The sequence below is a fragment of the Protopterus annectens genome, chromosome 15.part0, assembly GCF_019279795.1.
Source record: "Protopterus annectens isolate FY-2018-M chromosome 15.part0, PAN1.0, whole genome shotgun sequence".
Taxonomy (NCBI): domain Eukaryota; kingdom Metazoa; phylum Chordata; order Ceratodontiformes; family Protopteridae; genus Protopterus; species Protopterus annectens.
In genome coordinates, this window is record NC_056749.1 from 487738632 (window position 1) to 487765592 (window position 26961).

Sequence of the window (26961 nt, forward strand, 5' to 3'; positions counted from 1 at the left end):
AGGTGGTTCACACAGCCTACCTTGATCTCGCCAAAGCGTTCGACACCATTCCTCACTCTGGTATTATAGACAAATTCACCAGCCTGAACATAAACCCCTACGTCTTGAGATGGGTTGCCAACTGACTTACAGATAGAACTCCCACAGGTAAGAATAGTGGGCTCCAGGTCTCACTCCAAACCAGTCACAAGTGGTGTCACACAAGGCTCAGTTCTGGGACCCCTACTGTTCGGCATATATTTCTCAGAAGTACAGGCAAACACAGGAGGACTATGGCTAACCAAGTTTGCTGATGACTATAAACCGGGAGCCATAATTGACTCTCCGGCTGACACAGACATCCTCCAAAAAGGCCTTACTGAGACAGACACCTGGTGTCAAAGTCATGGCCTCAAGCTAAATGCCAAAAAATGCATAGTCATCCCGTTTGGGAAAAACAAAACACCCACAAATTACCACATAGGCGGCAGCCCCCTTAATATAGAAGAGGTAATAAGAGAGCTGGGGACCCAGGTAGATAGTAGTCTCTCCTTTGACAATCATATTGCCAAAGTAGTTAGGAAATCCTTCTATGTGGCCCATTTAATTACTAAGGGGTACGCATCTAGAAATAGAGGTTATAGTGCCCCTTTACTCATCAGACCCATCATAAAGTACATTGCCCCATTTGGGATGTACCTCACAAGACACTTACAACAGCTTGAAAGACCACAAAAGCACCTCACCAAGAGGATTACTGGCCTCAAACGTATGTCCTATGCAGCCCGACTGAAAAAACTCCGGCTGTACTCAGTGGCATATCGCTTACTCAGAGGTGATCTCTGCCTGACTTACAAAGCCATGTCCAACTCAGAATTGATGGACGTGTTCCACCTAAAGAAATCCAAGTCACTGCGAGCCACACGCTCTAGTGAGCTAAACCTCGCCACAGCAATAAATAGAACATGCTGGAGGGATAGATTTCCTGTCACAGAGAGCTCCCCATGCTTTGGAACAAAATTCCTAACTACATTAGGCAGAGCCCTTCACTAACACTCTTCAAGAGAAGCTTTGACAAGTGGATGGGTAACAAACCTACCTATGAACTATGAACCCGAATGTTAGTTTGAGCAGGTAGCCTCCATCAAGAAAGAACACAACTAAGGTATAAAGTTGTTTCTCAAATACCTCTTTATCACACACTAAGCATGATAGTCACCATTTGCCCCTTAATTACACTTGTTTCTTGATGTATTGGAAATCAGCTATCAAACTGCAATAAAGAGTTTAAATAGGCCTCTCTTCTAAAGATGTTACTCTGTAACCCATCATGTGTCTTGTCAAGGTGAATATCTAGATAAGCAACTTCTATTGGATGTGTCACTGACTTGTAAATTTAAAAAATGTGGTGGTTTCATTTAGATAATCAACAAAGGACTTAGACTCTTCATTTCCTCTCCATAAAACTAGAATATCATCCAAAAAAACGATTATATAGCAAGATTTTTTCATTGAATGGAGAGGGAAAAATGAATTCACTTTCCCAATGCAAAAGAACCAAGTTGGCAAATACTGGGGTGCATTTAGTGCCCATGGCTGTGCCAGCAATCTGATGGAAAAATTTGCCCTCAAAAATAAGGAAATTATTTTTCATTATAAGTTCCATCAATTCAGCTAGCATGTCAACTTTGGGGATGTTCTTATGACCATTATTATGACTTACATTGACTATGTATGCTTAGAGCATCTGAGGAACATCAGTGTCAGGGAAAATTTCTTATTCCTCACTATTGATGTTATTTAACCTGTTTTTGGTGATTCCCCATGACATTGGGTAAGATTATTTTAGAGAGAAACTTCTTGCTCATAAGAACATCCAGTTGACATGCTAGTTGAACTGATGGAACTTGTACTGAAAAATAATTTCCTTATTTCTGCGGGCTAATTTTTCCATCAGATTGCTGGCGTAGCCATGGGCGTTAAATGCACCCCAGTATTTGCCAACTTAGTTCTTTTGCAATGGGAACGTGAGTTTTTCCCACTCCATTTTATGAAACAAATCTTGCTATATAATCATTTTTTGGATGCTATTCTAGTTTTATGGAGAGGAAATTAAGAAGAGGCTAAATCCTTTGTTGATTATCTAAATGAAACCACCACATTTTTTAAATTTGCAAGTCACTGGCATCCAATAGAAGTTGATTATCTAGACATTCACCTTGAAGAGGACACATGATGGGTTACAGAATAACATCTTTAGAAAAGAGACCTATTCAAACTCTATTGCACTTTGATAGCTGTCATCTGATGCATCAAAAAACAAGTGTAATTAAGGCAAATGGTGAGATTATCACGCTTGGTGAGTGACGAGGTATTTAAGAAATGACTTTATACCTTAATGGGGTTGTATCTTGATAGAGGCTACCCGCTCAAATTGATGCTTAAGATAAGAAAGGAGGTTATGAGTAGAAGAGAGACCAGATTTCCACCTATATTGAGAGCGGATGAAGGTAGTATAAGCAGTATGCGAGATAGAGAAAAAGGTAACACAAAAAGGTTTATAATAAGGTACAATCCATTAGCCCCAACCCTTGTTACAACTATAAACAAATGCTGGAATACATGTATGTTTTGATGCTAGCATCAAAGAAAAACATGTTGAGAAACCTAGAGTAATTTGTAGTAGAGGCATGAAGATTAAGAATCTGTTAGAAGGGAACAGTGTTAAAAGATGCAATTCATTTATGTTTAAATTGCAAATACTGCAGATACATTGAGGGACCTTATGTCTGTATTCACAATTATGACAGAATGTTGCCCTGTCCAGGAAAATGTAACTGTAACACTACAGTGTTAGTCTATGTTGCAGTGTGCATAAGTTGTTAGTTTCTATGTAGACAAGACTATATGGAGACTGAGAGACCGTATAGCTGAACACCTGAGCTCAGTTAAAAATAAGGGCAAACCTAATGCTTTATTTTCACGCAGTCTTGAGTGTACAAACTTAAGTTTACCTTTTTTATTATAAATAAGAGTGTTCTATAATGAAAGAGGAGGCCATGACTAATTGAAGGTGGAAGAAAAGGAGCTTGTGGCAGCTCAGATTAAATGCCCTGGTAAAACCAGGCTTAAATGATAGTAGCTCGAGTATTCCCATCTTGAAACAATGGGCCAACATTGTTTAAATGTGAAAAATCAGCAAAATAAATTGCTTTCTACAAATAGTGAGCATTTTAATTATGTTAATTTTATGATTTACTTTTCTGTATTTTTCTGCTGTTATTTTTAATGTTTTTTTTAGAAATTACATATTTGACGATTATTCATGAACTCAGCATGTTTTTTAAGGTTTAGTTATACAGTGATGGCTTTAAACCCATTTAGATATTCATTGTTAACATTTACATATAAATGGCTGCTGACATTTGATAGGCAAGTGTAGAAGTATATTTAAATGTCTTAAGTGCTTCAAAATGACTCTGAAGAAGCCAGATTGTCACTGGCGAAAGCGCTTAGTCGTTTGGGCTTATTTATTGTGTTATCAGCAAAGCGGAATTCTCTGGCCATTTTTTTGTCAATTTTTTTATTTTTAGTTACTATTTTTTTCCCTTGGCCAACATTCTGATTAGTAGATTTTAAAAAGTCCCTGAAGATGCACAATTCCTCTTCAAGGCCCCTTCGGCAGCTCCATCCCTGATTTATGTGGCTGCAGATAAAACTTCCAGACTTCTCCCTCCACTTCCCTCCTTCCTTCGAATAAGGAAAGCAGAGTCATGGAAAGATTGGGCAGAAAAGTTTACACCTCTCCCACTTTAGCTGTGAGAACCGTAAACTACCAAACTCATATGGCCAAATATTCCTTGGCCCTTATTTCTGATGCCATTAAACAGTTGGGTGACCTTCCTGATTCCGCTATTAAAGCTAAAGTCTCTAGTCTTTTAAATTCCTGCAGTCAAGTAACTAGACACTCCATTAAGTGGTTATGTTGCAGTGGAAGTTTCATCTACGACTACAGCCTCAGGTTTTGTCATCAGGAGATATTCCTGGCTTAGGCTACAGCCTCTGCCTGATGCCATTAAGTGAAAAGTGATGGATGCTCCCTTTGATAACAAGGCTTTGTTTGGGTCAGCAGTTGCTGAACTCTTTAAGGCCCTTCAGGCGAAGGGCAAGGAGCTCCAGGACCTCGGACACATTTTTGTCTCCCCTGTTCCCCGCTTCCACAGGAACTATTGGGCTAAAACTACCTTTGTGAGAAGGCCTTCCAGGCACATGCCACCCAAAGGGAAAAACGATTCAAGGAAGCAGACCCCCGCTAGGTTTTCACCTTTTACTCAATTTTAGAAACAAACTTTTCAGGCCAATCCTGGTATAGTCTACCAGGCCTAGACACCACAGTCTCCATGTTCTCCCTGTCCTTCCCTGCTACAGGTTACCCAGGACTCTTGGGTCCTCTCCATCATAAAACTAGGATGTTATGTAGTCCTATCTCGCCTACATTCTTACCCATGGGTTTGGAGCCGAATGTCTGCTCCGACTCTGTCTATTTACTAGCTCAAAAGTCTCTGATTGGCTGGGCTAAGAGGGTATCCCATAGTACACTGCTTCGCATCCCCAGATCTCATTTGCCGCTTGTAGAGCTCTGATGTGCGTTCGCTTGGCTGTGGCTAAGTACTGTTTTTTGACTTATTTCTCTTCAGAAATTGGTTGCTTCATACTTCAAAAGCTGTTTTAATAGCTATTCTTGCTGCGTAGTTGTGTTTGTGTGCTTAGTAGTGTTTTTTATGGTATCCCTAACAGTTCCCACGAGCTAGGCCCATTTTAGTTAGAGGACCTAGTCCTCCCTTAGTGAGTAGTTAGTCTGCTGGTTGTTGTATTTTCCTTTTGAGAACCGTTTAAGTTAGAGGTTCTTTCTCTGTGTTCTCGTTGTTGGTTTAGATCTTCGCTCTTCTCTGTGGTACTGTCTAAGTGGTGGGCTTCCCACCATTTTTGGTAATTGTTAGCTGTGGTTACGTTGTGTGCTTTGCACCCGTTGAAAGTCGTTAACTCTTTGGATATGTCTAAGGATCAGAAAGAACATAAGGCTTTAAAAAGTGTTCAAAGTGCAGATATAAAATGTCCATCACGGATGGACACTCTTTTTACTGTCTTGGAGCCATCCATTTACAGGAGTCGTGTAGTTTTTGCCACGCCTTCAGTCCTAGGGTACTCCAAGAGAGGAAAAACAAATTGATTTTGAAAGGGACTGCTTAAACCATCTTTCGAGGAGGCTGTAAATTCGGCTCCCAGCTCCCAGTTGAAACCCAAGTCCTCCAAGTCCAAGAAAAGGTCTCCGGCTCCATCAGCATCTTTGGAGCCTCTGGAGAAAATTACCATATTGGATACTGCTTCCTTGGCTCCACTGTCTTTGGGGCCGCAGGAGGTTTCTGTATTAAGTGAATCAGTGTCCGCTCCAATCATCCTCGAACCTATTCGGAGCCGGTCGCAGAGTGTCAGGCATGGCTCACCAGATAAGAGGTCTCAGTCTCCATGCATTTCCTCCAAATCCTCCAAGCTTTCCGATTTGGTTGTGGATATGGTGGTGCAGAGGCGCCTGCAGTCGCCGGTGTTGGCTAAATTGTTTTCGGCTCTAACCCAGTCGGCTCCGGAGCTAATTCCTATGGTTGTTAAATCGATTCCTCCTCCGAGCACGTCCTTGCTGTCGGAGCCGGTATGTTCCACTCCGAGTGATGTTCCTGCACCGGCTCCGATACCTCCTCTGGGTTTATCAGTGCCGACCTCTGCTCCGACCATGTCGTTTCCATCCACAGGGTTCGAGACTCGGGTCTCCTCTGTCGGACCCGAGGGGGATGCCTCGGGACATCTTTCGGTTCTGAGTCTCCCACTCAGTGCATTGGCTGGGGGCACCCCAGTCCCGGTCATGGCCTTGGAGGCCGGTCGGTCCTCTGACTCGAGGGGACCTGCCTTCGAGGCCATGCGGAGCGCGCTGGCCAGGTCATCAGCTACGTCACTCGGGTCGGTCATTCCATTCCCCACCACTCGGGCGAGAGCTTCTGACACCCACCTATCCTTGGACAGCAGAGCACCAGGCTCTAAGGATACCCCCATGAGCGGTCCCCCATTTTCTGAAGGTCCCTCAGAGCCTGTGCCTGAGGAACCTCCCAGAAAGAAATTGTGCAAGAGGAAGCACAGACTCCCAGGACGAGTCTCTCACTTCCGATACTGACCTAGAGGAATCAGAAGGGTCCCCCAAGTCTTCCTCTGATGTTTCCTTCTCCGATATCCTGGAGATACTTAAACAAAGAGGAGACTGGCCTTCCAAGACCCCTTCCGAGGAGGAGTCAGTATTCCTTAAGGCTTTTGGCGCTCAACCTTTCACTTCCTGGGTGTCTCCACCCTTCGATGAACTTCTTGACCTTATTTGTCGAAGGGTGTGGGAAAACCCTGATTCTGTGGAGCCAGTACCTCGGCGCCCCAATAAATTTCTCTCCGCCCCCCCACGGAAAAGAATTTCTGACAAAGGGAGTCCCGGTAGATGCCATGGTGGTGGCGGCAGCCACCCAGAAGGAAGTTGCAGAGTCTTCCTCTTCGGTCCATCCTCCTAACAAGGAGTCTAGGGCTATGGACTGGTACGGGAAGCGTACCTTGTCTTCAGCCACCTTCACCTTAAGGTCGCTGAACTACTTATCTCATTTCACTCGGCTCCAGAGAGATCTCCTTAAGGAGTTGGGAGATACTCTTGCGGGTAACATACCTGAAACTGTGGCTCAGACAGTCAACACACATGTTTCTACACTCAACTCCATCGCAAACTCGTCCATGCGACTCATTTCGTATGCAGCCGAGGTAGCGAGTAGAGCGGCCAGCTCAGGTGTAGCCCTTAGAAGGCAAGCCTGGCTGCACCTGTGTCACTTTGCGGAGGCCTTCAAGTCTTCCTTCACTGATGCCCCTTTTGATGGTTCCTCCTTGTTTGGGACCAAAGTGAAAGACACCCTCACCAGGTGCGAGCAAGAGGGAAAGAACCTGTCTGCTGTAGGGGTCCATTTTTCCCTCCCATCTAGGCCTTATCTCAAGGCTCAGCGAGGGGGAAAGATGTGGTTCAAGAAATCAGAGTTTTTTTCCTGCCGGACAAGGTGAAACCCCCTCCCGAGGCAGGGGAGTGGGGAGTTATTCAGGTAGATGCCCCAGAGGCAGAGGAGGCCCTCGCAATTCTGGGGACCGCGACTCTTTTCGTGGCTCCCCCATACTCTCATTCCTGAGGGTGTGCCCGACTGTGATTATTATCCGGAGCAAGTTGGGGGTCGAATTTCCTTGTATCCGGAAGCCTGGGAAAACATCACCCAGGACCGATTGGTATTAAGGATAATTTCCGGAGGTTACACCATTCCATTCTGTTCAGTACCCCCTCCCATCAGAAGGATCCCAGACGTTCCACCCAGTCAAAGAGATCAAGCAGCCTCAGAGGTATCTCAACTGCTAGAAAAAGGAGTCATCCAACTAGTCCCCTCAGACCAGATTGGATTAGGGACTTGCTCAGGATTCTTTTTGGTGCCGAAAAGAACAGGGGACCTGAGACCCATACTAGATCTCAGTCAACTCAACCATTACGTACACAAGTCCAAATTCCATATGGTCACCCTACAATCTATTCTCCCATTGTTGGGAAAGGAAGTATGGATGTGCTCCATCGACCTGAAGGATGCTTACTACCATATCAAAATGGACAGGGCATCCAGGTGTCATCTACGCTTCCGGCTAGGAGCCAGACATTTCCAGTTTCGAGCCCTGTCCTATGGTCTCACCATAGCCCCCAGGGTGTTCACCAAGTGTGTGGCAGTGGTGACTGCTCACTTGAGACGTTAAGGATTCCAGGTGTTTCCGTACCTGGACGACTGGCTCCTCACCGCCTCCGCCAGGCATCTACTAGTTCAGACCAGGGACACTACCATCAGTCTATGTCACCAATTAGGCATTACGATAAACTGGAAAAAATCTGCTTTGTTGCCCTTATAGCGTGTCACTTTTATAGGAGCAGAGCTGGACACCATTCAAATGTGAGCGTTCCTACCACAAGAAAGGATCACAGGATTGCAACAACAAATTCTCATGCTGATGCCTCTGAGACATGCGAAGGCAAGACTGATTCTTCAACTCCTAGGGACCATGGCAGCTACGATCATGTTGGTCCCGTTAGCGAGATTACACATGAGAATTCTTCAATGGCTTCTCTTTGTCCAATGGTCTTTCCAAAGACTTCCACTATCCCATCCAATCCTATTGACAGACAAATGCAAGCAGGACCTCCGTTGGTGGCTGTGCACTCCCAGATAGGGTGGGGGGGGCATTATCTCGGCAGGATGGTCCAAGGCACGTGGCAGGAGCACAAGATACATTTGCACACAAATGTCCTAGAGATGAGAGCAGTGCTTCTTGCCTTGCAGGCACTTCAAGAAGTCCTCCCTCTAGGGACTATTGCGATACACTCAGACAACATGTCAGTAGTGTGGTATCTCAACAAGCAAGGAGGAGCCTGATCTTATCCACTATGCAGGGAGGCCATGCGCGTGTGGCATTGGGCAACAGCGTCCCAACGGTTTCTAGTGGCAGTGCACATCCCGGGGAAGACCAATGTGATAGCAGACAAGTTGAGCAGGGCAATTCTTATGCCCTACGAGTGGTCTCTGAATTACCTGGTGGCAGAGCGAATCTTCAGCAAATGGGGTCAACCTTGCTGCAACCTTTCTGCCAGCCCCCTCAACGCGAAATGCAGCAACTTCTCGCTGACCTCCCCACCGTGGGAATCACCCAGGGACGCTTTAGCTCACAATTGGCCCTCCGGTCTGCTTTATGCTTTCCCTCCATTTCCCCTTCTCTCAAGGGTGATTCAGAAAGCGCAATCCTTGGGAAGCAGGATGATTCTGATTGCCCCACACTGGCCTCATCAAGTATGGTTCCCCTTCCTCCAACCCTACCTTGCGGATACTCCTTGGATTCTGGAACCTCTTCCAGACTTACTGTCACACATGTCGGGACAGTTCCACCCCTCTCTGAGGACATTCCGGCTGACAGCCTGGCTACTCCAGTTCCATCCTTCGTCTGGCGAAAAATTATGACATCTGACTTGGTCCATATTTTGTCGTCCTCTCACAAACCATCCACTAGAAAAATCTACTTTAGCAAATGGAAAAGATTCTCTATTTGGGCTCATTCCAGGGGCATTGATCCCTACACGGCTCCAATTGATTCTGTTTTGGAATTTTTGTCTATACTGTTCTATCAGGGGTCCGCTTCAGCCACCATCAAAGTTCAGCTGGCGGCTATATCAAACTTCCACGTGGCCAATGAACCTAGCCTGATGGCACACAGACTATGTAAAGCATTCCTTAAAGGTACCCTATTGCTTTGTCCCCCAGTATCACAACCTGTTATGCCATGGGACCTCAATTTTGTTCTTCAAGCCCTCACTCTTCCACCCTTCGAGCCTGCAGCTACCTGCGAGTTAAAGTTTCTAACATGGAAAACAGCCTTTTTAATAGCTATCACTTCAGCGAGGCGGGTCTCCAAAATCCAAGCCCTTTCCATCAAACCCCCATATTTGATCTTGCATAAAGATAGTCTCCCTTAGACCAAACCCGTCATTCCTTCCCAAAGTGGCTTCTCTGTTAATATAAATCAGTCTATCGAGCTGCTAGTTTTCTTTCCCAATTTTTCCAACAAGGCAGAATTCAGATTTCACCAACTAGATGTTCATAGACAGTTACGCTTCTATCTCCATCGGACAAAAGAGATTCGGAAATCTGACCAACTCTGTCTCCTTTTCCAAAAACTGGCTTGGTTCTCAGGTATCCAAGGTCACGCTCTCTAGATGGATAGCCAGCTGTATTTCCTTCATCTATCACACAGCAGGTAAAACTCGGCCCTTTCCACCTAAAGCCCACTCCACAAGAGCTGTTGCTGCATCTACAGCCTATCAAGCTAGATTGTCGATGGATGATATATGTGCCGCGGCCACTTGGGCTTCTCCTCACACCTTCGTCTCTCATTACAAATTGGACATGGTTTCCAGGGGCAGATCTTCATTTGGCTCCACAGTTCTCAGGAGTATTTTCCTATGAGCCACCCGGGTTGTAGGTGCTAGGGACGCTGTCCCATGGATAAGAATGTAGGCGAGATAGGACTACATAACATCAAGAAGGTTATGTACTCACCATAACGTTCGATGTATGTAGTCCATCTCGCCTCACATTCTTTCTTACCCTCCCGCCTTCCCCCTACCTGGAGGATTTGGAGGTAATATTTTATCATGCAGAGTCCATTTGATTAATTTGTTTGGATTTTTCGTATGTATGGATGTGTGTTATGTATGCAATAACGGAGTTATTTACAGAAAGTAGATCTGGGGATGCGAAGCAGTGTACTATGGGATACCCTCTTAGCCCAGCCAATTAGAGACTTTTGAGCTAGTAAATAGGCCGAGTCGGAGCTGATATTCGGCTCCGAACCCATGGGTAAGAATGTGAGGCGAGATGGACTACATACATCGAACGTTATGGTGAGCACATAACTTCTTGTTCCACTGGCACGTTTACACATGTGCGTATTACAGTTGCTTCTCTTTGCTCAGTGGTCCATGCAGGAGTTACCCAGGTCACACAAGATCCTCATTATGGATACCTGCAAGAAGAACGTACGTTGCTGGCTTCAGTCCATGCAGGTAACGATAGGCAGACGGTTTGTCCTCCCCCATCCAGCAGCTACAGTGACCACCGACACTTCCCAGATAGGGTGGGGGGGCTATTATCTGGGACAGACTGTTCAAGGGATTTGGCAAGAACACGAATACCACTTGCAACTAAATGTCTTAGAGATGAGGGTGGTGCTTCTGGTGTTGCAAGCATTTTAGAGCTCTCGTCCAATAGGTACGATTGCAATACAGACTTGACAATATGTCCGTGGTGTGGTACATCAACAAACAAGGAGGAACCAGATCCTACCCTCTGTGTCGAGAGGCTCAGAGTGTGGCAGGGGGCAAATTTCTTAACATTTGACTGCCACGCACATTCCGGGGAAATCATCATGATAGCAGACAAGTTAAGTGGGTGGCACAGTGGTGCAGCGGTTAACGTTGTCGCCTCACAGCAAGAGGTTCTCCGGTTCGATTCTCGGCTGGGGTGCCTTCTGTGTGGAATTTGCATGTTCTCCCTGTGTTCGCGTGGGTGTCCTCCTGGTACTCCGGTTTCCTCCCACATTCCAAAGACATGCATCTGGAGCGTTTCTCCCCTGGCCTCCGCTGAAAACAGGCTCTGTGGAACCTAGTCGGACATTCCCAGTCAACAAATGTTAAATAAATAAATAAAGTTGGGCAATTCTTATGCCTCACAAGTGATCCCTGAAACAAGAAACTGCGAACCAAATTTTTCGTAGTTGAGGCCAGCCTTGCTGTGACCTCTTTGCCACTTCCATGAACGCCAAATGCAGCAGCTACCTTGCCCTAATAACCCCTCCGGGGAGTCACCGAAGGGATGCACCTGTTCACGATTGGCCCCCGGGACTACTTTATGCCTTAACCCCATTTCCATTGATACACAAAGTTCTTCAGAAAGCAAAATTGTTGAGTCGCAAACTGATTCTCATCGCTCAACTGGCCTCGACAAATCTCGTTCTCTTTCCTTTGGCCCCACCTTCAAGAAGAGCCTTGGATCCTGGACCTTCTGACTCATCAGTCAGGGATGCTCCACCCCTCTGTTCAAACTCTCAAGCTGACAGCTTGGTTACGTCACTTCCCGTCTTAGCCAGGGTTCCAGATGTTTCCCTGTGGTGCGTCACATCCTGGTCTCGTCGCACAGGATCACAACTAGAAAACTGTATGTTAGCAAATGAAAAAGGTTTTCTTGCTGGGCTGCCAAAAGTCATATAGATCCCTTTACAGCCCCTATTTCCTCAATTCTTGAATTTTTAGCAGAAATTTGCAGTCAAGGTGCAGCTGCAGCAACTGTACGTGTACAGCGTGCTGCCATTTCAAACTCCAAGTAGGAGACAAGGGATCTAATGTTAAGTCTCACAGATTATGCAAGGCTTTTCTGAGGGGTACTTTCCATTTAAGACCCACAATAAGAGAGCCGCCACCTCCTTGGGATCTAAATTTGGGACTTGCTAAGTTGATTCTTCCTCCATTTGAACCAGCTTTGTCTTGCCCACTAAAATTTCTAACATGGAAGACAATCTTCTTAACTGCCATTGCTTCCACTAGGAGGAATTCAGAACTTCAAGGCCTGTCTATTCGTGCTCCCTATTTGGTTTTTCACAAAGACCATCTCTCTCTGAAAACAAATCCTTCTTTTCTACCCAAAGTATGCTCCGAGTCCAACTTAAGTCAGTCTATTGATTTACCTGTCTTTTTTTCCCAACTATGGCAATAAGGCAGAGTAAAAGCTCCACCAATTGGAAGTCCATAGACGGTTACGTTTGTTTACATAGGGTAAAGGAATTTAGAAAATCCAATCAATTTGTTTCCTTCTTGGATAACAGGAAAGGAGCTCCGGTGTCAAGAGTCACTATATCTTAAGTGGCTCACAGATACCATTTCTTATGTATAATACCTCTCAGCAAAAGCATTTACCAGGGAGAATTCGAGGCCATTCGACTAGAGCTGTGTTGACCTCCACTGCCTTTCAGGCCATACTTATGTTGGATTCAATTTGTGCTGCAGCCACATGGGTTAAACCTCATACCTTTATCACTAATTACAAAGTAGGCATGGCCTCCCGGAACAGGGTTTCCTTTGGTTCCACTGTTCTGAAGAGTTTATTCCCTTGAGCTACCTGAGAAAGAAGGTGCTTGGGACGCTGTCCCAACCATCAAGAATGAAGGTGAGATGGAACAACATAACATAAAGAAGTAACATAACATAAAGCTTATGGAATTGGTCATAAGTTGTCTGATTCCCTTCTTGCTGCATAGCCTAGGGAATAGGTTGACCGCCTTATGTTTTGAAAAATTATACTCGAGTATTTACAAACAAGATCTGGGGAACTCTCACCAGGCATCATGGGATAGGGTATAGCCTCGAGGCAGTGGAAGCACTCGACCTTTAGTATTAGGCCGAGTAGGAACCGATGCTCTGTTCTGAACTCAACCATCAAGAATGAAGGCGAGATTATGGACAACAAACATGAAACGTTATGGTGAGTGCATAATTTCTTTTTAGTTATAATAATTTGCTCCCCCAACATTTCTGACAAACTACTTTGTAGGAAGTGTGTAAAATCTGCCACTTGTTGCATTCTCAAAAAAAAAAAAAAAAAAAAGGTTTCTAAGTACCCTTTTCTTTCCCATTACACCTGTAACAATTGCCGTCTACCTGTGGGGAAATTCTGTGAAGTTTACTTAGGGTATGAAAATACCTACACAAAACACTTCCATGCAGAAGTCATAACCCTTTTAGATTTTGTTGCATACTTGGTAGATATACAAATATTATCCCATTGTTTCTTTATGTATTACATTTCCATTCTCATTTCCCTGTCTTTACTACCCTCTTCTGATTCTTATGGTTATCGTGCATTGTTTTATATATACTCTACTAATTATCCCCTTTAATTGCAACTTCTGTTATAGATTCAAGTGTAAACTCAGTGCGATATATATGTAACATTACCCATCCCTTTCTTTTCGCCTGTATTCCATCAGTCTATGACTTGCAGTCCAGGCTTCTACTTGGCTTGCCCCCATTCTGACCTTTTTCATCCTTAGTTATTTCCTCCCAGTGCCTTTGGTTCCTTGCAAATTTTCTCCAATAAATTCCTGGTCCCCTTTGCCTATTTTCTGTGCACCTACTTTCAGTCATCCCTACTGGTAAGATCCCCTTTCCTCATTCCCATGTTGGCTCAGTTCTCTAAATATTTTCTGCTGTTTTGTAAACAGTCTGTATGGCTGCTGCTGTTCTTCTTAAGGGCCTGCTTCCAAAATCTTACTTTTATTTTGTGGCCCCTCTCCATTTCAAAATCATTTATTTCCACTTTGATTTGTAATTTTTTTTGCTTGTATTGTGTATGAGATTTCACTGTGTAGCTCTAAAGTAACCCTTAATCTGTTAATTGTAAACCACCTTTGTTCTGTGGAGAGACTGCGTAACCTTCTTAACTCTTGCCCTCTTTTCATCCAAAATACATTTCTTCAGTTTTTTTTTTTTTTTTTTATTAGTAATGGCCCAGGGCTGCCTCTTGGGTTTCCTGGCCTATATACAATATTAGAGACAACCGTAACCATTTTTAATTCTTGTATCTTAATATCTATATCCACAGTTAAAGCTTCCATTTTCTCAGTTTTTATATTGTCTTTGTTTAGTCTCTTTCTCCTTGTTCTTTAGTTGTCATAATATAATCCTTTTTAATCCAAATACCTAACTACTTCATCTTGTGTCTTCATAAGTGTGAGTATTTCTGAAGAAATTCATATGTGGGAGCATAGTTTACTGTAACCTTTATAGGTTCCTAGGTAAGGACTTGCTAACTGCCCTTGTGGGCCATTTAAATCCTAGCCAGTTTCTCTTTTTGTACTTGAATTAACCTATCCCATTTGGTGTTAGACTGGCCTTTCCCATCCCATGGTAGTTAATTGTATATTACCCCTAATGAGAATAAGTGGGATCATACCATAGATAATTTGAGGGGACTCGTGCATTTAGGACATATCTGTGTCTATTAGTAGCACTTTTATCTTTATCTTCTACCTCGATAAAAATTGAAACTGTCTGAAAATGTTCCACAACACTGAGATTTTTTTTTTCTGGATTTATCAACTACAAAATAATGTCTGCAAATAAGGCTATTTTTCTTGAGTACCATAAGTTATTTAATTGAATTTGCAATCCCCTTATTTTCTTTGCCATTTACTCTACATGTAAGGCAAATAAAAAAGAAAGAGGACACCCCTGCCTGGTTACTGTCTTTAAACTCGTCTTTGTAGAGAGGAGCCCTTCTGCCTACATTCTTGTCTCTGACCATCATTCTATCAGGAAATGTAGATGCTGTCATTGCCTTATTCATAAAATACTAAATAACTCTTACCAGATACTTTCTCTGTGTCAACAGTAGTGAGGTGATTTTCCACTATACTTTCTTCTGAATCATCAGCTTTGTGTTAATGTTATCAAATGTTTGCCTCCCCTCCATAAAACCACAGTAGATTTCCTATTTCTTCTATGAATGTTTTCCCCACTGCCATCAGAAACAGGTCTGTGAGGCCTCTCTCATTATGAGGAATTGGGGACTGCAAGTAACCATTTAAATGAGTGTCTGTGTCCGTATTAGTGGTGCAGAGGATATGGACTTCGGTATGCTCTGCAAGTCTTTCTTAAAAGTGGTCTAGCTTCAAGCGGCCCCAAAAAGTGTGTGGCCAAATTCCTAGTATTTGCTTGTACACTTCCAACAGGAAGGGTCTTGCCCAAGGAAAATTATACCAAGTCTGGGTGGTGAATAAAAATACTTGTGCAATCATTTTCATCCAAATGACCCTTGTTTGAGTACCCATTGTGAATCTGGGTGCCTGTAGAAGAGTTATTTGTTCTCCATTAGTGAGGGGGAGCAGAGTTGCCTCCCAACTCCCTTTCCCATGCTAATCTACATTTATTGGTAGCATACTCTTTAGTTGTGATTACTGCATTATGTATCTTGCTTATTGCCCCCCTTCTGTGTTAGCACACAGTCTGCTTTCCATTATCCATCGTATTAAACGTGAGCAGCCGCATCATGGAACCATGATAATCTTTTTTAAATTTCTCTGACCCTCTGTTCATACAGTGCTTTATTGAGGGGGGTCTAGGCCAAATATTCTTTGAGCCTTTAGTCTGGAGCACATTAGACCATATCCTACTGCTATGCTACTATACTGGAAGTCCTTCACCCTACCTTTTAAGATTTTTCTTCCTTCTTGCCATCCTCCTCTAGGAGCAACTAAAACTGTGATTTAGACAGTTGTGCACAAGAATCTCCTGTGGCAGAAAATAAAGCTTGCAAAAAACAAAGCATCTGGGTGTTGCCAGGAGTGTGATCTATTTTGAAAACATGGATGAGGAAGACTGCCCCCCATCCTTCCTCCACCAGAGGATCCTGCATTTAGGGAGATCCTAAAGCTTATGAAAGACAGTCATTTGAATCCTTGTCCTCCCACCATAGAATTGCATCACTTTTTAAGATGTAGTTTACATGTGGGAATACTCTGATAGTATGATCTTTATCCTCAAGAAGGTGGATTGGATGTTTCCGATGACCAAGGGTGATCACTGTTAGCTGAGATTTTGAAGCATGGCATCAGTCTGTTAAAGTAGCCCTCAAGAGGAACCCTTTTCCTTGGTCATTAACTGTTCATTCCCCTAGAAAGGTAATCATGGACTATTGATAGGCTTGGAAGTGTTTTCTTCTATTACAGTTTTGTCTGTTGTGGTATTAAACTGTTGAGGAAATGTACATTTATCAGGACATCTTGTGGTATAAGGTACAACATTCTGTAGAGGAGATGCATGATAACTTTCAATTCCTAATTAAACCCCAAGTGTCCACCACTTCTCAAGTTGGCAGTCTGATGGCTTGAGTGGTATATGATGCTGTGGATAGTTTTACCATGCTAGCAGGATCAGATATGGCCATATTCGTGACAGTATTGTCCCTGCCTCACCTATGTCATAGAGAATATCAGAGCGTGTTTTATTGATTTTAGCCTTCAAAGGGGTGTTGCTGTTTGGAGCGTCAGTCACTGATTCCTTAAAGATATACAGAGGAAAAAGGACATGCTCTTACTGCTTCATATGTGAAAAATCACTTTATATAGTGCTTTTTCACAAAGAAGCATAGTCAGCAGAGATCCCAGTTCATCTGAAGCTCTCAGCTTTTGAACAGCATTGGGCCTAGCTTTTTCCTTTGGTTGGATTCCAAATAAGGCAGTGGTGCAGAGTCTACAGTCACCAGTTCTTTCAAGGAGAATTTTAATAGCTGCAAAGTAGACGGCAGCAATGCTGATTACCTATTTTAACCACCCTAGGTGGAGTTTGTGAGGGAGAGTTGCTGGATTCACTCACTGGGTGGTTCTGAATTGCTGTGACTGTTTGGCTAACAGACATTAAAGGGCATCTTGTCATATTCTCTTCCCTTCCTTCTGCCCTGTCATTTTTGAAAGTTGCATTAAAGAAGGTGCCAATACTTTTTAAAGACATCTAGCATTACCCACAAGGTCAACAAGGATTCATATAATACTCTTTCAGATACTTTATAGCTTCACAAAATACATGGGGCCCTAGGTCTTCACTGGACTTGAAGACTAAATGCATTCTTCCCAAAGCGATCTTTTTATGTGGCCTCTCTTCTGTTCTTTCTCTCTCTAAAATCAAGAATAGTCTGAATCTGCTCTTCAGATCTACAGTCTTCAAGATGTTTCTGCTCAAAGATCAGTAAGGTGGTTAGGAAGACTTGTGTGCTTTCAGACAGTACCAAGTCTGTACCATTTAAGAATTCTACACTTTGACTTCACTCTACCCCAGTCATATTTATTATGTGCATGTTCAGTGTGCCTGGCCACCTTTAGTTTCTTTGTTTGGATGACTAGCTGTTAGTGCTTTACAGCTGAGACAGTTTCACACTTCTCAGGGACTCTGTTCCACATCTGTCACTAATAGGGAATCAGTCTAAACTCTCCATACTCCCTCTTGACTCCAGACTAGCTCTGACATTCATAGGCTTTTCCCAAGCTAAGAAGACAAGTTGGTGTTTTTATAATCGGAGAGAATATTTGTCATTTTATTCCCCTTTTGTTGTGAGACTGTCATCCTATAGGCAGTCTGTGCATTAGGACTTTCAGACTAATATTAACCCCCAATTTGGCAGTGTTTGGCTCTGGTTTGAAGAGGGGTGAAGTCCTAACTGTGAGCTAGGTGATCAGGGTTCAGTTAAGAGGCTCCAACACTGGAGGAGCAATTCAGGGCAGGGGGGAGTTAAGTGGCAAGGCCTTCTTGCTTCGCCTTTGGCGGGGGGTGGTGATGTTTGGGTACACTCTGACACACATGGTGGTGAGATCTCCATAGTGCAGAACAGTGAGACCACCACAATTGCTGAGAGGGAAGGGGCAGAACTTGGAAGCAATGCCTTTGCAGAAGGTATAGATATGCTCTCTGCCACCAGCCCATTGCACATCCTGTCCTCGGCACTTAACTAAGTGTATACAGTGCTATGGCCGGGGAGTAAAATGAGAAAAAAATCTTGACATTTGCACAATGGCTGCCTGGATGTGATGGTCCCTCTCAATTGGCTCTCATCTGGTTAAAGAAATGAGTAGCCTGATAGTTTGAGAGAGTCTGATGGTTGGCAGGCAGTAGGGACAAAAGGTGCAAAGCAAAAAAAATAATTCTGATGGGGTTACATGTACTATACTGCCTGAGGGTAGTGCAATAGATAGTCACATTTCATCTGTCCCAAGACACAGACCCCTTAAGTGCATCAGGCAGTGTTTCTCTGATATGCAGATGATATCAGAATTAGTCAGTCCTTCCTTCCAGGTATACAGTTCTTGTCCCTCATTACTCTGTACTCACAAAAGACACCACTTCTGTTGGATTGGGAGCACTGTTTTGTATAAGGAATGTGGTCCAGCTAGGAATCAAAGCTTTACTTCAGTGTTCTAGAGACAATAGCTATCCTTGCTCTTCAAGCTTTGTAAGAGTTGGCTCCTCTCCCAAGTTATACCACCATGTAGTTTAATGGCATGACAGTACGTCTATAAATAAGAGGGTATGCATTGCTGCTCCTTCCCAGAAGGTCCATGAGAGTTTCAAAAAATGGCTTTCAGGAGCAATAGATTCTTGTCTGCAGTTCAGTGCCCTTGGTAGTCCACCTTGCCTGGTGGATAGGCTCAGTAGGGCCTTAGAGATGCCACAGATGGTCACCAAGTTGTTATAGAGCCCAGCTGATGTTCAGAAAGTGGGGTCTCCTTGTCTGCAGTTTTTGCTTCTCCTGCAAATAAATAAGCATTACTCTTATCAAATGTTGCATAAGGTGTCACTGACCGTTAAGGCCACAGCATAACTTTTTGACTTCAACAGACTTCACAAAAACATTCTTGCTTAGAGGCAGACCTGTTGCACCCCCCACATGGGGACTTCATGCCCACAACTTTGCATCTCCAAACACTCACACAACCTTGGCAATTCCTTATCCCCACAGCTACATGGTCTCAGTACAGCAAATATATGCACTTTGACTTACCAAAGTAGTTAACTAAACAAAATCAGTTAATTTTGTTTTGCTTAACTGTAGTGTGATAACTTTTTATCCTATGTAGGTCTTCCGTTTTGTTTTTGTTGTGGATTGTATGTTGTGGATCACTGAAGTGAAATGCTTAGTGACACTAAATGAGTTTGTAGTCTACTGTGCTGTAGTCATTGCAATAGATTTGTTTTAGGATAAACTTCAGACTTACACGTTTGTATTTTTGTTTGTAATTAGGACACTTCTAGTGATTCAAATTTTAAAACCAGTGCTAAACAGCATGCAGTTGGGCAATGTGTTTTCTCAATATCTTTGAAAAGACTTTAACTGACAGGAGCCACTGTACCAGTTCCAAAAGCTTTTACATCATCACTGTGATTGTGTTTTGTAAACATTCAAATCCCCCCACTTTTCTTTTCTTTCCCACTGCATGAAGTAATATGCATTATTTTTTTTTTCCTTTTTTGTGAACCCAGCAAGTTGGAATTGATCAGGGTGACATTCCAGATCTTACTCAGGTCAGTGTACATTTCATATTGATTTGATTGAGAATTTATTTTTTATTTTTATTTTTTTTGTTCGTGGTACGTTGACCATATTCATTATGAGAACTTAATTATATTCCATATACTTTCATGTATATATGGAAATAAGCATGTACAGCTGTCATCATTTAACTGTACTCATGACTGTTCATTCACTACCTTATTTACTTTCCTTATACAACTCTGTTGTGGTACTCTGTTAATGTAGTTGATGCTCTTTGTAGTGAATGTTGCAGTACCAGTTTTTAGGATTTCCTGCTATGTAGAAGCCCACAGCTGTCCCAATTTCCAGAGTCTTTGCATCATCCATAGTTGACGGGTGTCAAATGACCGATGCCTGGACGTCAAGGTATAAGAAAGGCATCTGTCATTGCCATCTTCAGTTCTTTATAGCCATGCAGTCAGGTGCATTTCATCTGTGTTCAATACACTCTGTGATCAGCCGGCTTGTGTTTCCATAGATGCTGTTTCTCCTTCCAGTCAGATAAGTACCTCACATTGGGGGAAATGTCTTTACTAATTTACTGATCAAAAAAGTGAAGAATTGCTTGAAGTATGGGAAGCACATCCCATTTAAAGGTTTTCATTTCGTCTGTTCTGCTTAGGGTCTCGGCATGACGTCTCTAACTGTCCTGACTATGCAAAATTCCTTGTGAAAACTCAAAACTTAGTGCTGAAGTACTTGCCACCTATGTGGAGTCATCTTTAGATTCCTCATTAGTATCGCAGTTCACTGCTTTTGCAGGGCTTCCAGGGACTCCAGCATCTGCTAGCATTATTCCAAAGAAATGGAAAGACATAAAGGCTTAAGGACCCTGATGCTTCCAAAAAAAGTTCCAGCTACTGTTCCTAAGTTGTCTGACCTTGGTGTGTTACTTTTGCAGCCCCCAGTCTGGTGGCTTCTAGGTTCAAACCCATTGGTTCGTCCTCTCAGGAGACTGCCATGATTTCAGACCTACCTTCGAATGCTAGCAAGTTCACACATTGGTGGGGTCTGAGGCCGCTCTACAGGCCTCAGCTTCCAAGATCCACGCAGTGTCTTCTGAGGGAGACTCCTTGTCTTCCCTGACTCCCTAAGTCACAAATGAAGTTACAGTTGGATGACTGCATCCTTTGATGACCCCTGTAAAACAGGCACCCAAATCAAAGCAAGTCACTTCATTTGCTTCACCGTCACCTCAGACCAAATCCCAAGACTTTCTTAAACTATCACAGGAGTTTGTGGTTTTTGTGAAATCTCATGAGCCATCCCTTTCATCCACCTCCGACACCTCTCCAGCTAAAAGGAGCAGGGAAGTAGCTTTTCAGGAAGAGGAAGATCCAGAGTATGAATCACTGGACACTTATCACCTCATATTTACCTAGACTCTGGCACTGATGACAAACTCACATCCACATTATTCCCATGAAGACCTTTCCTTCAGGATTCCCCTGCAAAGAATAAAGGAAGCTTTCAGTTGAGAAAGTAAGCAGTTCTCCAAGGCCCAGTCTCACAGTTGAGAACTCCTAAGTCTTCCTTCACCCAGACCAACAGCTGTTCCTCTAGTGCATGTTGTATTAGGTGATGTCTTTTAAGACATATCTCTACCCCCTACTTTGATGAAACCAGAGAGGTTTTACAGAGTGCCGAAAACTTTTAAGCACCTCCATAAAAATCTGAAGGTTGAGCTTTCTGTTGTCTCCAATGAGTCTACCTAAAGGGCCAACAAGACACAAGCCCTGCCTAATGACAGAGAAAGCAGATTACTATTCAGATCTTGGAAGAAAGCTTATGCCTCTGCCACCCTGGCAAAGCGGGTCTTCAATGGTCCATTCCATGTGCTTAAGTACTTTGAATCTCTTTAAGACAAAATGCTAGCTAAGGCCACCTCTATTGTGGATAGAACCTTATTCAAGGAAATTTAGGAGATAATCCAAGAAGCTTTACAATTCTCTATACATTCCTTAAAATGTGACTATAATGCCTTAGATGTTTCTTGCAGAGCAGCTGCTACAGGTTCTGTCATCTGCAGACTTGCATGGCTCAGGACCCAGCCCGTCAGATCAGGCAAAAATTGAATTACTTGTTTACCCCTTTGGATACGTAATTCCTTTTTGCTCCACCAGCTGAGAAAGTTTTTTAGACACTGGACTATAAAGGGAAGCAGTATAAAAATGTTGAAATATTTTACCTCTCTCTGACTCCCAGGTAGAGGAGGAACTAGCCTTCAAACTCTTGATCATTTCCACCTAGGTAAAACAAGGGGAGGACTTCTGTGGTAAAAAAAAATGAGACTGGCTAAGAGATGGCATCCAGAACAGTCTCAAAGGCAGAGGGCTCTATAGCAGCTGTGATTGTGCTCCACTCCACCCCACCATCCTTTTCCCCTTCCCATCCCTCCCAGACTCCTAGCAGGGAGGATCTCCTGTTATCTAAACCATAGGAAAGCCATCACTGGGGATCAGTGGGTCCTCAGTATCATAGAGAAGGGGTACTATATTCAATTCACAGAAATTCCATCTTTTTTGAACATTCCAAAACCATCAAAAGAGCATGGTAGTCTCAATACCTATCCTCAGGGAGCTAGTTCATCAAGGATCCATTCAGATGGTCTCTCAAGAACAAGAGTGGGAAAGGCTTCTACTCAAGGATTTTTTCTAGTTCCAAGAAAAGAGGGTGCTTGGAGACCCATTTTGGATCTCGTAAAGCTAAACAAGTTCCTCAACATCCCAACATTCAAAATGCTTATGTACTGCCAGTGATCTTCCAAGATTCCTCCATAGTCACCGTAGACCTACAAGGCGGCTTATCTCCATGTCCCCAAAACAGTCAGTCACATAAAGTGCCTACTATTTGTAACAATATACTCTTAATTCAGTTTCTGTGCTTTACTTGGGCTATCTGCTGTACCCAGAGTTTTAACAAAATGCCTAGCTCCTCTGATGGCACATTACAGAACTCTGGGAGTTCATGTTTACCCCTGCTTAGATGACTGTCTCATTCAGGGAAGATCCATTTCAGGAACCCTGAATGCCTTACAAACGAATGTAGACTATTTTCAGAAGTTAGGTCTCACCCTAAATCTTCAAAAATCTCTAACTCTCCCTCAAGCAAGGATCCTCCTCCTGGGAGCTATTAGAGTTCAGCAGAAAGCCTTTCTTCCCTAGAAGAAGATTTGTATACTTGACAGGTTACCGGACCAGTCTGCTGCTAAAGCAGCTCATCACTGCAAGAGAATTCCTAAAGATACTGGGATACATAGCATCATGCACCCTCATGATTACATTTGCAAAGCTTCAATGGTTACTAAAAATGTCTGGAAATAGCACTCCCAACCCCTGTGTACACCCTGCTGCCCCTCCTCCATGCCTGAAAAGAGAACTCCTGTGGTGGAAGAACACCATGCAAATGAACCCAAGAGCAAACTTCAGTGTGCCAGAAGCAGACAAGACTGTCATTAAGAACAGCTCAGACATAGCTTGGGAAGCCCACTTAGGTGCCCTGAAGGTACAGGGCATTTAGTCCCCACAGCAGAGGAAGGTGCATATAAAACAAAAGTAGTTACCAGCAGTTTACCTGGCCATAAAACCTTCCAATAAAACTTAAGTCAAGGGAGATTACAAATCTGGACAGGCAACACCACAGTTTTGTGGGGGGGGGACTTTGTCCTACCCCACTGTACAGCCTTGCTAGGAAAACTTGGATGCTGGCTCAAGAGATGGGGCTAACCCTCATAGTTTCTTGTATTCCAGATCAGAGCAGTGCCTAAACAGCTTCTCTAAGCAGGGATGTTCTTAGAACCCAAAGAATGGATGTTGACGAGACATTTTCTTTTATCTGACTGTCCAGTGGGGGAACACAGCAGACAGGAGGTTGGAAGGTAGATGCTTTCTTTTTCATGTGGACAAACTATTTCCTGTATGCATTTTGCCCCTGCCTAATTCCCAGGGTACTAACAAAAAAGTTAGAGTAGACAGACCCAGCATTGATCCTGGTGTCCCCCTTCTGGCTGAGATAACACTGGTTCTCCCTCCTCCTGACACTTGGTGAGGGAGATTCCACACCTTACTGCAAGAGCTAGATCTCTTCAACCAGGTCAAGAGGTCTGTCTTCCATCCCCACTTAGCCATCCTCAAGTTAACTGCCTGGAAGATTGGTCATTGACACCTAGCACGGCTTCTTACCCCAAGGGGGTGCTCTGTATTTTAAAGGAAGCAAGAAAGCCTAATACTAAGAGACCAGAGCTGGCAAAATGGTAAATATTCACCACTGGTGCCACAGCAATAACACTGATTTTACTCGGACATTAACTTCACCTTACAGTACCTGTCAGGCCTGTATGCTGTAGGCCTCTCCTGTTCCAGCATTTGAAGTACATGCATCTGCAGTTTTATCTTGCCTGAATAATGCTCCACCCACCTGTCTTCTCATACCCTCACTTGAAACTTTTTCTAAAAGGGGTGACTCACTCGAGACCTCCCAGAAGGAACCCATTCATTCTTGAAATCTAAGTTATGTCTTAAAAAAAATAACTTTGCCTCCTTTTGAACCTGCAGCCACTGCCTCACTAAAGATATTCACCTGGAAAGGCCACTTTCCTCATAGCAGTGATTTTAGCTAGGAGAGTTTGAGTTGCAAGCCCTTGTGTAAAGTACCTTTCACTTTCTTCCACAGGGATAGGTCACCCTCAGAACAAACCCGACCTTTATGCTTAAAGTGATATCAGAGCCTAATTTAAACCAGATTATTCAACTGCCCCAGTTTTCGACGCAGAATCCATAGAACAGGGCAGAGCAAGTCCTTCATCCTTCATACTATGTATTTGCACAAGCAGATCAGGTGTTGTCTAGACAGAACAAAAAAAACTAATAGAAAAGAACAATTGATGGTGGCTATTGCAGTGGATGAAGAAGGAAAACCTGTTTCCAAACAAGCCATGTCTAAATATAGTTAATTACATTAAGTTCTGCTACTTACACCTTGGAAGGGCTTTACCTAGGAATATTAAAGCCCACTCCACCAGACATGCGGCAACTACCACTGCTTTCCTCTAAGGAATTCCAACCCATGCCCCCTTATTGACAGCCACTTGGAACTCACAAAAACGCTATAACCTAGGTAATGCCTCCAGGGCATGTTTCTCTTCTCCCATCCTGCAAAATCTTATTTCCTAACATCATACAAATGAACCGCCACCCCAGTTTTTAGCTTTAGGGGAGGCCTCCTATAAATTAGTGCTGTGACGTTGACTACGAAGAGCATACTACACTTCTATCCCACCTAACGTAATGGTAGATGTTTGAGTAGATCAATGTTGCAGTATATACACCCACCCTCCAAATCTGTTTGTGCTGACCGCTTGCTGGGTACAACGGGGAGAGGAGATGTTCTTAGTGTTTCACTGTTGCAGTCATCACATTTGGGTTATCTGCCTGCAGGTAGCCCTCAGCCAGCCTAAATACCAAAGTCTTGAATTCCTGCGTTGGATGCTGTCTCTTCTCCCATTACGTCAGGTCGTCAGGGGTATAAAACATGCAGCCAATGCCATTACATCAGTCTTTCTTCTCGCATGGTGCCCGAAGCAAAAGCAGTTCGCAAATGCCGGTCGGCCGACTCCTGAAATTTTCGTTTTCGAGTTTCAGAACCGAAGTCTTCAAAAAAGCTAAGTACCCAGTTGGGGATCCCTTTTCTTGCTCTTAACCGATGTCAGTAAAACTTAAGAATTGTATTACATGTGGAAAGCAAATACCTCATAAAGATTTTCATTCGTACTGCATTGCTTGCTTAGGCCCAGACCACGACGTCCCTCGCTGTCAGTTTTGGGCCTTGTTCAACCCCCAAACTATTTGTTGCTGGTCTATATTTGCAGGAAATTATTTGCTACTCAGTATAACTATCCAGAAATGGCTTCGGTAAGCCATCCAACTACCGATATTCCAAAAAAAGTAAGGATAAAAACAGAGACAGACCACTTGGGTCCAAAACTGCCGACGCTTCTGTTAAGTTAGTCACCAGTCCGCCGCTACTCAGTGAGGCCCTTTCGCAGCCCCTGATACCCGCTACTTCAGATTTGCAGGCCTCTACTGAGACGCATTCGAAGTCTGGTATGCCATGAGATGCTTCTTCGACTGTGGAACCTGCGGATGTCTCTACCTTGGATGGGTCCGGAGCCACTGTGCAGGCACCGGCTTCTGAGGGTGTATTCAGGCCTACAGACTTGCATTTTAAACAGATGCCATCTTCTTCATCCAGGCCTAAAACTTGACCCACGCCTAGAAAACAGACGCCCAAACCGCATGCTCAGGCCCATATGCCTAAAAAACAAATGCTTAGAATGATTGAAGACCTTATTACCTTAATTAGGGGAAGCCAGCCTTCCCCCTCTAAAAGACCTAGAACTGATTTTCCTTCTGATTCTTCGGATCAGGACTCTGAAATTTCTATTTCCACTGATAACCAGGATTTACCCTTATCTACCTATGAGGATTCTGATGCAGAGAACTCCATTCCCTCTGCTTCCCCTCTAGAGGATTTTTCTTTTGGTGAAACCTTGCACACTCTTAGGGAGCATTTCCGCTGGAAAAGCCAGGATTACTCTGACTCCAAAAAGAGGCTTAGGGAATTCTTACTCCTCCCTCAACACAGGCCTTTAGCTATCCCGCCTGTTGTGGACATTGTGGATGATGCTTTCTTGGAATCTAGCCTTTCCCCAGACACTTTACCTCCAGCTCCCAAAAAAACCTGACAAGTATACAGAGTACCTGAATCTCACAAGTTCCTCTTCAAGAATCCTACTGCGGATCCAGAGACCATTTCCCAAGGACCAAAGGGCATTAAGGCTGCTGCTGCCAAAAACCCTACCCCTTCTGATAGAGATTCTAGAGCCTTGGACAGATGGGGTAAGAAAGTATATAGTTCTGCTACTTTGGCCATTAGGGCTTTAAATTGCCAGTTTCATATGTTAAAGTACCAGCAGCATATTACAGGACTACTTGAACAGAAAATGGTGTTGATTCCTGACCATGCTGAACACACAGAATTACATGATTTAATGCAATCTGCAGAACAAGTTGGTAAACATACTTTGCAATGTGTCTTTGACTCTCTAGAAGCATCTTGCAAGGCTGCTGTCAATGGGTCTGTACTTAGAAGCCATGCTTGACTTAAGGAGCAAAACTTGCCAGATCATGTTAAGCTAAATTACTGG

At 43.6% G+C, this 26961-nt stretch overlaps 1 protein-coding gene across 2 annotated transcripts in view; it reads left to right on the top strand.

Moving 5' to 3' along the window:
• Positions 1–26961, top strand: part of LOC122789778 (phosphatidylinositol-binding clathrin assembly protein-like) — a 2259505-nt gene that overhangs the window by 867129 nt on the left and 1365415 nt on the right. For both annotated transcript variants that reach the window (XM_044057218.1, XM_044057217.1), the window contains one exon: positions 19706–19747. In XM_044057218.1, the coding sequence (XP_043913153.1) occupies positions 19706–19747 (42 nt within the window). The remainder of the gene's footprint in view (positions 1–19705; positions 19748–26961) is intronic.